Here is a 16,009-nt window from a genome sequence, read left to right as displayed (position 1 = left end):
AACAATTTGTAACTGTGCCCAAGGAGCTATAAAACTGTGTGTGTGTGTGTGTGTGTGTATATATAAATACTCTTTGACCCAACACTAGATTTGTACTCCAAAGAGATCAAAGAAAGGAAATGGAACTATATGTGCAAAAATATTTATATAAGTTCTTTGAGGGGATCCCCATCAATTGATGAATGGTTGAACAAATTGTAACAAAAGATAAGAAATTAAGAAGGGGGTAGTGGGGGGGGGGGGAATGTGGCCTGACCAACAGGAACTGATGCAAAGTGAAATGAGAAGAAACAGATCATTGTGCACAGTAACAGTAATGTTGATTAACTGTAAAAGCCTGCTCTGATCAATACAATGATTCAAGATAACTCCAAATGATTCATGAACAATGCTATCCATCTTCCAAAGAGAGAACTGATGAACTGGGTGCAAAATGAAGTATAATTTTCTTACTTTCTTTTTTTAATTGCCCCCCCATATGGCTAATTAGTAAAAAATTTGTGATTTCACATGTATAATGGGTGTATCATCTTGCTTGCCTTCTCAGTGAGAGGAGAAAGATGGAGAATTTGGAACTCAATTTAAAAGGAAAAAGAATGTAAAAATAATAATTAATTAGAACAGATAATCTTTGACCCAAAAACCCACTGTTGGGAGCAAGCTGAATGTTTCCATGTTATCAAAAACTGTTCAAAGATTTTCATAAATTTAAGTTCATCAAGTTAATGAAATTCCAGGTCCAGTCAAACACATTAATGTAATGGTGTGCTAAAAAACATTAAAAGAGACTCTAAAAAGAATACAAGGAAATCTACAAAGACTTTTCCGAACTAATGCAGGATAGGAAAAAATCAGAGCCAGACAAATGGTGGAGCAGAGGTTGCCTGGAGGAGAAAGGGTTCGAAAAGCAGGGGCGCTGCTACCGTCGCTGACACCGCAGCGCTGCGGAAGCCCCTCCCCTCACTGCCCTCCCTCGCTCCCTTCCCTCCCACGGCTCAGCCTCCCGCCGCGCTCCCCAAGACGGTAGCTCCGCCCAAAAAGCCGCTACGCAGTGCTGCGCGGCCGCCTCGCCACGGGGTCCTCCCGTATCCCAGCAGCCAGCGCAGCCCCAGTCGGTGACAAAGGACTAGAGGAGAAGCGTCGTTGTCCCCGCCTAGCAGGGGGAGGGATCGAGCCGGAGGAGCCGCGTTCGTCGCCGAGGAAGACTGGAAAATGCTTTGGGGTTTTTAACTGAATTGGAGAAGAGAATCGCGAGGGGCAGTGAGGCGGCGGCGGCCCGGGAGCTCCGCGCCAATGCAGCAGCCACCACGGCAGCCCGAGTTAGGGGAAGGCAATCTTCCTGTGTTCGTGTTCCCTACGGAGCTGATCTTTTATGCGGACGACCAGTCCACCCACAAGCAGGTGCTGACTCTCTATAATCCTTACGAGTTTGCCTTAAAGTTCAAAGTGCTGTGCACCACCCCCATCAAGTACGTGGTGGTGGACGCCGCGGGGGCAGTGAAACCTCAGTGCTGCGTGGACATCGTCATTCGTCACAGAGATGTCCGGCCCTGTCACTATGATGTAATAGACAAATTCCGGCTTCAAGTTTCGGAACAAAGCCAGGGGAAGCCTTTAGGGCGCAAAGAGATTATTGCGACCCTTCTGCCGTCGGCTAAAGAACAGCGAAAGGAAGAAGAGGAAAAAAGGTTAAAGGAACACTTGGCAGAAAGTGTCTTTTTTGAGCAGATGCTGTGTCAAACGGAAAACAGGACTGGCTCATCGGGACCTAGTTTATTAACTGTCTTCCTGGGAATAGTGTGCATTGCAGCTCTGATGCTTCCCACACTGGGAGAAGTAGAATCTCTAGTGCCTCACTACTTCCATTTAAGTGTGAATCAAAAATTAGTGGCTGCTTATGTTTTAGGTCTTATCACTATGGTTATACTTAGAATATGAGCAAGGACTGAAATTGACTGAAATCATTTCACCTTCATATCATCATCATGAATGTGGACTGCCCTTTATTCCCACTTGACCCTATGCTACAGAAAAACTTGGGTGATTTAAAATACTTGCAAATGTGTAATATATGTATATATTTTAAACTGATGTATAACTTTATTTGAAGGACACCAGCACCTTGTGCTTATGTTACAGATAGTTATGATAGTTTGTTGAACGATTCCTGTAAAATTAACTGAGGAAAATTTTATAGCTATACTTGGAGGAGAGGGGTGGCTATTAAAATAACACTTGCTTTTTTTTTAGAAAGTGAATGTGAATGGAGTAGGAACCATGAATGGGTACTGCAAAGAGTCAAATTTAACCTTGATGTGAAGAAATACTTCTTTAAAATTAGGGTTGTCTAAAAGTGGAATGGGCTGCCTCCAGGCTGGATGACCACTTGCTGAGTATATTATAGGGAGGATTGTTTTTTCCATATAGGTTGACCACTCAGGTCCTTGAAACTTTGAGATAATGTGATAGTTCTGATGGTAACTTAAAAGGAGGAACTGAAAAAAATGTGATACTTCAGGCATTAAAATTATTTTAAATGTAAATCACTATTAAGCAAATGTGGTTGGTTGTCATGGTGTTTAATGTTTCTAACAACAATTATTTAAGCAACATTGGGAATTGGATGAACCAAAAAGCACTCTCTTTTGATTTTTCATTTCAGGTATGGAAAAAGTACTGGGGGAAAAAAAAAACAGAAAAAGTATTGGGCTAGGCTTCGAGACCTGGGTTCCAGTTCTGTCTAAGTCACTACCTCAATGTGTAACCATAGTAGGCAAGTGATTTGCCCTCTCTGAATCTCAAGTTCTTCCCCCCACCACCAAAAAGAGGAAGTTGGGCTAAATTTCTGAGACTCCTCCCTAATTCTAAAGTTCTATGATTTTAATGTTCAAAGGAATAAAATGTGAGTAAACAAGGTACTCTGATGGATCTATGGTCTTATTAATGTGGGTACTTCATCCAACGATGCAAATGGCAGGCCAGGTATGCCTTCCTCTGTGGCTCTTGTCATGTCAGGTAAATCTTTAGGGGTCCACCTAATATACAGGAAGTCTTTTTTTTTTACATCTTTTATGGATACCAATGGAGTATCTGGGTTGTCTCAAGTCAGTGACTTCATTTTCCTCATCTGTAAATTGAAAAGATTTGACTAGATCTATACTTCTAAGATGCCTTCTAGTTCTAAATCTATGATCCTTCTATAAAGCCAACCCACAATCTCTCTGATTGCATCCTTATACCAATGGCATCAAACTCAACTAGAAATGATCCCTATGAGCCACATACTTCCTTATAAAACTACATGTTTAATATTATATTTTTGCTTATGTTAAACATCTCAATTACATTTAAAAGTAGTTCTAGTTTGGGCTGCACTCAGGAGCTTTGAGGACTGAAGTTTGACACCTACTTTATATCACTTCTTTTGTGCAATTCTACATTGCAACCTAAGCATTTCCATCATGGGCCTATTTTGTTTAAAATTACTCAACTTTAATTCTTCAGAGATGAGTCTTACATGGCTTGTAACTCAATTCAAGTAAATAATGTGCATATCGTATATAGGCTTAGTAATTATGTAAAATTCATTTACAAATTCTTAAAATTATATCTAAGTATGAAGAGAATTAGAAAGATGTATAAAAGTGACAACTACCCTAGGCCACCATAAACCTTATAGAAAATGTACATATATGGAAATGTTTTTCACCCTCCTAAGAACAAAGCCAAGTATTTAGTGTCCTTCAGAAACACTAAAAAGCAAGGGGGAAAAGAGACCTTTCCTTAATACAGTAATCAGCATCTACCATCTAAAGAATCAGTATGATTTATAATGGAGAGTCACTAGAGGTATTTTTAATAATCACTAGTAAAATAAGAATATTCACTTTCACCACTATTATTTGATAGAGTTCTACTAGCTATAGCAAAAAAAGAAAAGTGATTGTGAGGAAATTAAAAATTAACTGCTATTTGCAGAAGATATTTCTTACCTAACAGGTCAGCAGAGACAACTAAAAATTTCATTGAAAACAATAACTTCAGTAAATTAGCAAGCTATTAAAAAAAAAAAACCCATATACACCCCTAAAGAATCAGCCTTTCAACCAAAATCCAGCAGGAGAAGATAAAAGTCATACAAAATGACTAAAAATATATATAAAATATCTTGGGAGTCTACTTTTAAAGACACATCCACAACTTATATAAATAAACCTACCAAACACTTTATAGAAATAAAGGAAAATAAATAATTTATGATATTAATCATGTCAATTTTTCAGAAATGATGATGCTACCTAAATAATTTACAGATAAAATGTCATGACAATCAAACTTAAAGGGTTATATTACAGAACTAGACAAAAAAAACAAAATTCATCAGGAAAAACAAATGGTGGGCGCATATAGGTGGTTCAGTGCATAGAGAACCAGATCTGAAGACAGGAGATATCCTGGGTTCAAATCTGACCTCAGGCACTTCCTAGCTGTGTGATCCTGGGCAAGTCACTTAACCCCCAAATTACCAAATCTTTAACAATCTTCTACCTTGGAACTGATATTGATTCTAAGACTTTAAAAGGTAAAGGTTGAAAAATAAGGTCTAACTTTGGGAGAAAAAAATGCAAGTAGAAACAAAAGAGATTTAACATTACTAGGTCTTAAACTATATTATTAAGCAGTAGTCAAAACTATTTTGGTATTGGCTAAAAATTAGAAAAGTTGATAATTAGTTAATGAGCCCCATAAGAGCATTCCAGAACATAGGAGGACTGTGTTCAATAAGTCCAGGGATGTCAACTACTAGGGTAAGACCCTCCCTATTCAATCAAAACTTGTAAAAAAACTACAAAGCAGCCTGGCAAATTAAGCTTATATCAACATTTTTACATCACATACCAAAATAAGCTCCAAATGTCCATATAAGTAGGTTACATCACACACAAAAAAAATTAGAGGAAAAGAAAATTCTTAACAGCGATAGGGGTGACCACAAAATAAAATGGACAATTTTGATAACATAAATTGAAAAGCTTTTCAACAAACAAAATCAGTGCAGAGTGTATTAGAAGCAGTTGGGGGAGTAGGGGGACAGCTGCAAGGGGATGGTGAATCTGTATTATCAAATGTCTTGCAAAGGTCTGAAATCCAAAATATTTTGTAGAACAGGATTTCTTAACCTTGGGGTCCTAAAATTTGTTTTTAAATATTGTTTTCTTTAAACATAATTGGTTTCCTTTGTAACTATCAATTTTTGTCATACATTTAGAAACACTATCATTCAGGAGGTCCTAGGTTCAAATCTGACCTCAGATACTTCCTAGCTGTGTGACCCTGGGCAAGTCACTTGACCCCAATTGCCTAACCCTTACTACTCTTCTGCCTTGGAGCCAATACACAGTATTGACTCCAAGATGGAAGGTAAGGGTTTAAAAAAAAAACAACCCACTCTGATTATGTTTTGCATGATAATGTGTATAACCCAGATCAAACTGCTTGCCAGATCCAGGAAGGGGGAGAGAAGGGAGAAAGGGAGATAATTTAGATGATATAAGTTTGGAAAACTTATGTGGAAATTTGTTATTACATGTAATTCATAAAATAAAATATCTTTATTCTCCTACTAAAAAAATAAAAATATTATTCTGAGAAGGGTCTCATAGGCTTCACCAGACTGCCAAAAGGGTCCATGACACAAAACTACTGCTTATATGCAAGTCTGTCCCACAGGCCACACCATTTTCACAGCAGTGAAGTATTTTTAACTGAAACCACTTGATAAAAGCTTTAAAACAATCCCTAATTCAACCTTACTGTCATAGAAACCAGTTAATTAAAAAGGACCATCCTGACAAGACAACCTAGAATTGAATGTCCTATTCTACTTATAACCAATGGTCAAATTTATGTAATCCTAGGTTTGGGCTTTAAAAAAAAAACAACCTATAATCTACACCAGATGGCCAGCCCTTAGTCACCTGTTACTTACCCAACAAAACAATCCAAAAGGCTTGGGAAAATGGGAGAGAACTGAAAAATGAAGCAAACTTTGATGGCAATAATAGTAGTGACACTGAAAACACTACCTTTTTTTAAATAGGGTATTTTTTTCAACCTAAATTTACCCTAAATAAAGTTTAGAATTACAAATAAAATGTTTGAGCTAAAAGAGCCTCAGAAATCATTCTGGTCCAGTCCCACCTCCTTCATTTTGCAGATGTAAAGACTGTAAAGACGTAGTATTCAAGATGATTTGCTCAAGGGGACTGACTGACTATATATTTCACCACAGTCAGTCTAGTGTTTCAAATACAAGTACATAGCCTATTGTTATCAAGCCAATAGGAGAATCTGTTTAACTCAAAAGCAGTTATTTTTTTATTTTATCTTTATTTTATTCTGATAACAAATTTACACATAAGTTTTCCAAAGTTACATGATTCATGTTGTCTCCCTCTCTTCTTCCCTCCCCCATCCCAGAGCTGACAAGCAATTCAATCTGGGTTATCCATGTATTATCACAAAAAATATATTTTCATATTATTCATTTTTGTAAATGAATAATCTTATAAAACCAAACCCCCAAGCTATATACCCAAATAATAAACAAGTGATAAATCATATGTTTTCATCTGCATTTCTATTCCAAGTTCTTTCTCTAAAGGTAGATAGCATTCTTTGTCATAAGTCCTTCAGAATTGTCCCAAAAGCAGTTATTTGAACAAACACATAAAGACATGTATGTCTTGTATTTCCTATTGTCTTAATTTTTTAAAAGACATGCCTTTTTTTATGGTGATTCACGGTACATGAGTAAATGGCAATTTAAATTTGAGAAAAGTCACTATACTGTTCATACCCTTGACCCAGCAATCCCACTTCCAGGCATTTAATCTAGAGGTCAACAAAAACAACAAAATGGCCTATAAAACCCTAAATATTCATAGTCTTTGTGGCAGCAAATCATCAGGAACAGAATATGCACCCCATCAACTGGGTAACTTCTAAACAATGAAAATATAATAGAATAATACTACTGTACCAAAAGAAATGATAAATGAAGAATTCTGAGTAAATAAGGGAAGCTTTGTATAAAGTAATCCAAAGTAAAGGAATCAGAACCATGAGAATATACACAGTGACCCTAATAATTTAGGTAAATAACACTTTAAAAAGCAGGGGATTAGGATCTGAATGATAATATATATATAACCCAGTGAAATTACTTGTCAACTCAGGGAAGGGGGACGGAAACAACATGAATCATGGAACCATGAGAAAAAAATTAAAAATAAAATAAAAAGCAGGTAACTGTAATAAATCATCTCAATGCTATAGAACTAATATAAAATACACCTTCCCTCCTCCCCTTTCATTATAAAAGAGGCCTTTGGATGTAGAATCTGGAATATTCGAGTTATTTGATTAGTATAACCAGTGTGACAAAAAAAGAAAACAAGTGGGGGACTATGGTGTAAAAAGCAACAGTAATATTAAGTAAAAAAGCTAATATAAGAAAAACAAGCCCTTTAGGGGAATCAGAAAAAGTTTCTCTAGGGAGTTAATACACAAACTGATTCTTGAAGCTAAACTAATGGTTGGGAACCAGAGATGAGGAGGAGATATATATGCCAAGCCTCAAACTAGAACAGCTGGGAAGAAGATTCTGAGACTCAAGATGGAAGTTGATGTTCAGGATACATCAATTTGGCCAGAATGTAGAGGGTGTCTAAAGAGAAATAATATGAATTCAGAAAAAGTAAGTTGGACCCAGATTGTAAATGATATAAGTAGAAGACTTGGTAATATTTTTTTTTTAACTTACAGGCAATAGAAAGCCAAGGAGGATTTTTTGAGCCAGTGAATAACATAGTCAAATATCTGTGTTTTTAGGGTGAGGATTTTGAAAGCTGTGTAAAAGATGGATTGAAGAGATGAGAAGATTATCAATGGAAGCCATTTAATAAGATACTGCCACAGACTAGGAAAAAGATGAAGACTTCAACTTAAGTGGTAGCCATAAAGCAAATGAAAGATCCAAGCATCTTGAAGAAGAAAGATAATAACAGTTAAAGTTTATATGGTACTTTTAAGATTTATAAAATGCTTTCTACATAAATTATCTCATATGATTCTCACAATATACCTGTAAATGCTATTATCATCTCCATTTTATAGGTGAAAAAACTGAAGCTCAGAGAGAGGGTGACTTACTTATAATCACAAAGTTGATGTCAGAGGCAGCAGTCAAATCCAAGCCCTCCCTAAATCCAAGTTCAAAACTACAGCATTCACTGGTGCCCCTCTCAAGAGACATAGTGTATCAATATGGTGGAATCAATATAGCACTGACAAGATTTGTCAGGAATCCAATTCTAGTTCCCTGGCTGCCTAGTTTCTCTCTCTCTAGGCTTGTAAGTTCTTCTATTCCATTATATATATATATATATATATTCTTTTAGTGATGTATTTTTTTAAGAATATTTTTCCATGGTTCCATGATTCATGATTCCTCCCCTGCCCCCTCCCAAAGTTGACAAGCAATTCCACTGGGTTATACATGTATCATTGTTCAAAACATGTTTCTATGTTATTCATATTTGCAGTAGAGTGATCCTTTAACATCAAACCTAATCACATTCCTATCACACTATGTGATCAAGAATATATTTTTCTAATGCATTTCTAGTTCCACAGTTCTTTCTCTGAATGTGGATAGTGTTCTTTCTCATAAGTCCCTCAGAATTGTCCTGGGTCATTTCATTGCCACTAATGGAGAAGTCCATTACATTTGGTTGTACCATAGTGTGTAACATAGTCTCTGTGTACAATGTTCTCCTCGTTCTGCTCCTCTCACTCTGCATCAATTCCCAGAGGTCATTCCAGTTCACATGTATTCCATCATCTTTCAAAGTTCTCAGATCTCTAAGAGCAATTTAGCATCATTTGAGAAAAAAAGTAAGCTTGAGGGAGAACTGCCTTATATTAGGTCACAATGCTAGTAGGTTCAAGAGCAAATGGAAGATATGAGACAGGCTTTCTATCAAATGGGGCTGCCTTCTTAGGAGATCAAAAAAGGCTCTTCTATCCTACCCAGGGGAAAAAGAGAAAAAAATCTATGCCACAAAAATTGCAACCATAATGAATAAAGCACAAAATGTAATGATTTTTTTCCAAGATGTAACACACACACAAATTTGTAAGAATAGGAACCATTCCCCAAATGGTAAATGATCAAAAGGTAGAAACAGACTGTTTCTAAGGAACAAATCCAAGCTATAAGCAACCAAATTTTTTTAAATGCTCCAAATCACTAATTCAAGAAATGCACCTCTCTGAGATTCTACTTCACACTCATCAGAATGAAAGTTAACAAAAAAGGAAATGAGAAATATTGGAATGCAGGAAACTGAGGGCATTATACGCTATTAGTAGAGCTGTAAACAGGTTAGCTATTCTGAAAAGCAATTTGAAACTATACCCAAAAAGTCACTAAACTGAGCATATGCCTATCTATTTCAAAAGGACCAAAGAAAGAGGAAAAGGAAACACATACAGAATACATAAAAATACATGTTCATAGATCATAAAAATAATCATAGCAGCTCTTTTTGTAGCAGAGAAGCAGAAACTAAGAGGGTGCGGATCAGTTGGAGAATGGTTGGTATGAATGTAATGGAATATTTTTGTGTTTCCAGAAATGATAAAGGGTACAGTTTCAGAGAAGCCTGCAAAGTACCATATGAACTAATGCAAAGTAAAGTGAGCAGAACCAGGAGAACAATTTATACAATAACATCATTGAAAAGTATATGTGAGAGACTTGGGAACTCATGATTAAAAATGCTTCCCACCTCCCTAGAGAGAGGTGATGAACTCAAGGTTAAGACTGACATTTTCTGGACATGATCAATGTGGGGAATTTGTATTGAATGACTTCATATTTGTCTTTTTTTTTTTACCTTTTTTTCTCCCAGTGGGAGATGGATGTTGGAAGTAGAGAAAATAGATTTTTGCTCATTTAAAAAAATAAAATAAATGATGCCATCTTCAAGACTTAATTAGTTCAGCTATGTACTTCCACAGAAAAAACCGATGAACTCTGAATGCAGATTGAAGCATACTTTTTCTTTTTTGGTCTGTTTTCATTTGCAGCATGGCTAACATGGAAATATGCTTTGCATGATTTTACATGTATAATCGCTATCAAATTGCTTGCCTTTTCAAGGAGGGGAAGGAGTGAGAGGGAGAAATTTTGGAACTCAAAAATTTTTTAAATGAATGTTAAAAAAAAATTTTTACATATAATTGGGAAATATTTAATGAAATAAAAACATTTTTTAAAAAGGAAAATTAAAAACTGTACTATAATGCAGTAATCATCTAAACAATTTGGTAATGGCTAGGAGAATAGATCAACAGAATCCATTAGAGGTAAATAACCTCAGCAGTCCTAAACCCAAAGATCCCAGTTTTGGGGATAAGATATTTGACAAAAACTGCTGGGAAATTTGAAAAACAGTGTGGCAAAAATTAGGTTTAGATCAATATCTCATACCCTATACCAACATAAGGTCAAAATGGGTATATGATTTGAACATAAAGTGATATTATAACTAAATTAGGGGAACACAGAATAGTTTACCTGTCAGATCTACAGAGGAAAAGGAAAAAATCTATTATTATTATTAAAGTTTTTCTATCAACAAAAACCAATGCAACCAAGAGTAGAAGGGAAACAAACTGGGAAAAAAATTTTATAACAAATTTCTCTGATAAAGGTCTCATTGTTCAAATATATAAAGAATTTAAGTCAAATTTATAAGAATCCAAGTCATTCCTCAATTGATATATAGTCAAAGGATATGAATGGGCAATTTTCAGATGATGAAATCAAAGCTATCATTAATCATATGAAAATGTTCTAAATCCATCTTGATTAGAGAAATGCAAATTAAAACAACTCTGAAGTACCATCTCACACCTATCAGATTGGCCAATATGACAGTAAAGGAAAGTAATAAATGTTGGAGGGAATGTGGCAAAATTGGGACACTAATGCATTGCTGGTAGAGTTGTCATCCAACCATTCTGGAATAGGTTTATTTTCCATTCCATTCTGGAAGGCAATTTGTAATTATGCCTAATTATGCCTAAAGGGCTATAAAACAATGCATAATTCTTTTGATCCAGTAATACCACTACTAGATGTATATCCCAAAGAGATTTTTTTAAAATGGGAAAGGATCTGTTTGTACAAAAATATTTGTAGCTGTGTTTTTTGTGGTGGCAAAGAATTAGAAACTAAAGGGATGTCCTTCAATTGGGGAATGGCTGAACAAATTGTGGTAAATGATGGTGTTAGAATACTATTGTGCTATATGGAATGATGAATAGGATGTTTTCAGAAAGAACTGGAAAGACCTTCATGGACTTTTATGGACTGATACAGTGAAATTAGCAGAACCCCAGGAGACATAATACACAGGAACTGAAATATTGTAGGACAATCAAATGTGACAGACTTTGCTACTAACAGCAAAACAATGATCCAGGACAATTCTGAGGGACTTAAAGAATGCTATCCATCCCCAGAGAAAGAACGATGGAACATGCAGATGAAAACATACGATTTATATCACTTGTTTGCTTGAGTATGAGAATTAGGGTTTTAGTTTTATAAGATTTATTCACTTACAAAAATGAATAATATGGAAATATGTTTTGTGTGGTAATACATATATAACCCGGATTGAATTGTTTGTCAGTTCTGGGATGGGGGAGGGAAGAAGAGAGGGAGACAACATGAATCATATAACCAGAAAATTTATGTGGAAATTTGAAAAGACTTAACTGGTCCAGAGATAAGATTCTAACCCATGTTGTAGTTTCCCAGTGACCTAAGAACAAAAACTATCACATAAAGAATCAGAAGTTCTTAAGACTGACCAGTGCAATAGCTTGACCAACACAAAGGCTGTAAACTGAACTGGACAAAATCAAAATTGTACCCTTGCTGAATATCCCTTCCATCCTATAGTTAAGCAAACTTTTTAAATGTTTTTAAAAAATCAAATTTTAAAAAATGTAATGCTTTGAGACTATGGCAAATTAACTTGAGATGTAACACCCTGAATATGTCATTTACCCTCTCTCTCAGCCACTTTTCTGTGAGGCTACTGAATTAGATGATCTCTAAGATCCCTTCTGTCTCCAATTCTCTAATTTCAAAAATAATCCAAGGGTGTCTCAACAGAAGCTAGAAAAACCAAATGCCCATGTCACCCAAATGTACAACCTGGAGGAACATCAACACAAAGAAAAAGGCAACATCAAAGAGCATGGAATTTATGTTACATTCTAGCTCTGTCATATAAAAGTTTTGTGGCTTCAGCCAAGTTATTAAATCTCTCAGTCTAAGTTCTTTTAACAGCAAAATGGGGATAACAGTGTACTGCCTCTTTCTCAGGGATGCTGTGGGATTAAAAATGAGGTAACCTCAGTAAAGCATCCTCTAAATCTAAAGGGTTATATAAACATGAATTCTCTTTTTGTATTGCAATGGAGAGAGCAATGCACTGAAAAACAGAAAAACTGAGTGAGAACTCACTGTGACCTTGAAGTCACTTCAGATCTCTAGAATTCAGTTTTATCATCTGTAAAATTATGATTTGGGACTATATGATCCCTATCTTCTCTTGCAGCTCTGTCCTTCTAAAATACTTTAATAATGTAACAATCACCCAGATTCTGTCCCCATAATTGGATGTTCTTCCCCAACCTTCTGCCTGAGCCTTCTCCTCTCTCTCTATACTCTCTCTCGGTAATGCCAACGGATCCTGTGATTTTAGTTATCATCTCCATGCAGATGATTCCCAGACCTATACATCCAGCTCCAGTCTCTCCATTGAACTTTATTCCCACATCACCAACTCCCTACTGGCCATTTCACAGTCCAAAGTCCCAGAAATATCTTACCCTTACTATGTTTCAAAATGCCTACATTCTCTCTCCTCCCTAACTCTTACATACTCCAATTTCCCCTATTTCTAGGAAAAGGTATTATCTTCTTTCAATGTCTCCAGTTCATAATCTCAACATTATCCTGAACTACTCATTCCCCCCTTACTCCATATACCCAAATATTGTCATTTGTATTTTCACAGTATCTCTCTCCCCTGATCCCTTCCCTCTAATCACAGTTATCACCTTGGTTCAGGGCCTCATCACTTCTCACTCAAATTATTCCAACAACCTCTTTATAGGTCTCTCTGCCTCAAGCTTCCCATTACAGTTGATCATTATACACTACTGTCCAAGCAATTTTCCTTAAGTATAATTCTGACACGTGAGTACGTGTCTCCCCAACTCAACCAAATCCCTCACATTTTGATGAAATCAAAAGCTCAAAATTACTGCATACTACCTACATACATGGTACAATTCTACATTCACTCCATCAGTAGGGATATAACTTTACACTAGTGCAAATCACAACTGTCCCTCACCCTCTGAGACTCTTAAACATGTTTTCTTAGAAATATTCCATAGAGGATCCCTCTTCTCATTTTATTATCATGGGAGAACCTATGAAGGATTTACGGCTGTCCTTCTTTGGAACAGAAGATTTAAATTCAAAGGAACCTTCTTGCTCTATCCACTTTTTCTGATTTTATATAGACACACAAACACATCAATAATGTCTTCTATATCACTTTTCATGCACAAGTTACTGCCAATAATCCACTTATGCCCACCACACATCTTTCCTTTCCCTGCAGGTAACTACACTGATGATTTTAATATCCCACAGTGCCACAGTTCACCGATATAAAAACATACTAAAAAAATACCAAATAATATATAATATAGTAATAAATACTATAATACTAAAAGAAGACTTGCTAGAGACAGACTTTAGCTGAAGTAGACATTTTGGGTCATTAAAAGTACTGCCAAATTTCTAAATGTGATTCAGCCCAAATTCTTGTCCATCAGCTATCCGAGCAATATACATCTTCTATCAACTTTGGTTTTTTAGTGTGAATGGTTTTACAGTAATCTCTTTTTGCATCACCATTGAGTTCACTGCAAGAGGCCTTGCAATGTTCCAGGTTTGATTAGTATAGTGTTATCTGGGAATAAGATATTTGGAGAGCCACTAAAGGTTTTTTTCCCTTTGTTTGTAGTAAGCATAATATTTTCCAAGATATGCTATGGAAGCATACTCTGAAAATTAACTGAAATGAAGGGAACTGCTTTGGGGAATGAAAGGAGTTAAAGGGAGGATCAGCTGGATTTTAGATTTTAACAGTCATTGTTTAGATCCTGTTAGGTTTTAGGTTTTTCCACATTCCTAACAGAATGAATTGCTCATGTGTAGAGCCAAGATTTACACTAAGTATATATATAAGACTTTTAAACCAGGTATTTTTCAGATGTGGGCAAGCCTTGAAACACTGATGGTATCACTGCTAAATCTCTGCCATTGATAATACTAAAATGCAGGCATAATTACAACTATTGGCCAACTAGTCTTCTGGAACTGGTTTTTTCCACTGTCCTAGACCTGGAGAAAGGCTTCTACATATTTTATCTCCAAGATTTAATGCAGGAGCTTGGGGCAGGACCCTGTTCCTCTCACAAACTGTCCGCTTCACCAAAGCATCTACTTTTATTGTTCACTGCTGGGTTTTTATTCACCAGAACTAGATCCTACTCAGCTTCCAGAAGAAATTGGTCCCTTTCATTTACCAACACCACAACAATAATAAAACCATATTTAAACAATGCATTCCAAGACAACTCTGCCCGGAAGGACTCCCTGCAGTATCGAGGGAGCTTCGCAGGACTGCCTCTCCTATGGCCACTAATTTAGCCCTAGCTTTTGACCTGAGTAACAGATGGAAAAAAGTTGAGCACATCATATGATGCACCATATGGCTTCTCTCATCTTTTACAGTTAACTAAGATGGTGGTACAAGGAAAAATGCACTGGACTAGGAGTCAAAAGACCCATACTCTGATACTGTTCCGCTACTATCTAGCTGTATGACCCTGGACAAATCACTTCTCTCTAGGCCTCTGTCTCTTCTATAAAACGAGGGCATAAGGACCAAATGCTCTGATGTCCTAAGAGCCCATCCTGTTCTGACATCAGATGATTCTATGAATTGCACCTGGGCCACCAACAGCCTTTTCTGAAGATGTCACATCCCATCAAGACATACAACATAAATGATTGTATTTAAGGTACTCTCAATACTTCAATAAACAGTGAAATTTTTTTAAAAAGACATACAAGATAAAGTACTATCAGTTATTATTTTTTAATTAGGATTACTCCAATTATTATATTTTTTAGAATTTCAATACAACCTTGGAGATAATTGAAAGTTTTCTGGGAGCTGGAAAAAAAATAGGATGGGAAAACTCTGCCCCAGACATTCCTTTCTTTCAAAAAACAAAAACAAAAACTAACCTCTTTTAGAATCAATATAGTGTATTGGTTCTACGGCAGAAAAGAAGTAATGGCTAGGCAATTAGGGTTAAGTTACTTGCCCAGGGTCATATAGCTAGGAAGCTACTTATGGGTCCATTCTGACTACTGACTATTACAGAAGCTCTGGAATGCTCCATTTGCACCCTAGGGCCCTTTCCCTCCTTAGACAACCTGATGGCCCCTGCTCCTGAGACTCAGTGAATACTCATGTTGAATTTAATATGAATTCTGGAAGATAGACATTGTAGCTCAGAACTCTGAGCTCACATGGTGCACCAGCCTGAGCCTAAAACTTCCCTGTTATCTAGGTTTACAGGCATAAGCTGCCACACCCAGCAAAGATCTTGGTTTCTCCCTCTCCTCAAAAATGATACCTCATTTAGGATTCATAACCTTGGGCTCTTTTTAATATATACCTTGAAAGATTCATGCGTTTTCATGATGGGTGATATGAATTTCACGTGGCCCATAGTTTTTCTTAAGATTCTTAAGGTCACTTTAAGGAGA

General features: G+C 36.3%; 2 protein-coding genes across 5 annotated transcripts in view; one reads left to right on the top strand and one right to left on the bottom strand.

Moving 5' to 3' along the window:
• The window catches only part of CHMP4B (charged multivesicular body protein 4B), a 57,804-nt gene that overhangs the window by 32,326 nt on the left and 9,469 nt on the right, over positions 1-16,009 (bottom strand). The window lies entirely within an intron of this gene.
• LOC103105990 (motile sperm domain-containing protein 1-like) lies at positions 1,028-15,318 on the top strand. 4 transcript variants are annotated; one of them, XR_008915211.1, is made up of 3 exons: positions 1,028-1,688; positions 7,894-8,083; positions 14,190-15,318. XR_008915211.1 is itself a non-coding variant. In XM_007474210.3 (2 exons), exons 1-2 carry the CDS (start codon positions 1,294-1,296, stop codon positions 2,742-2,744), a joined length of 477 nt encoding a protein of 158 aa, XP_007474272.1. In that variant the 5' UTR covers positions 1,028-1,293; the 3' UTR covers positions 2,745-2,918. The 4 variants fall into 4 exon arrangements, 2 of the variants coding, with proteins under 2 accessions (XP_007474272.1, XP_056667742.1); XR_008915210.1 differs by having other exon boundaries at positions 1,035-2,040; positions 14,190-15,309; XM_007474210.3 differs by lacking the exons at positions 7,894-8,083; positions 14,190-15,318 and adding an exon at positions 2,663-2,918.

This window comes from Monodelphis domestica, chromosome 1, assembly GCF_027887165.1.
Source record: "Monodelphis domestica isolate mMonDom1 chromosome 1, mMonDom1.pri, whole genome shotgun sequence".
Taxonomy (NCBI): Eukaryota; Metazoa; Chordata; class Mammalia; order Didelphimorphia; family Didelphidae; genus Monodelphis; species Monodelphis domestica.
This window is presented reverse-complemented; position numbering and strand designations above follow the sequence as displayed.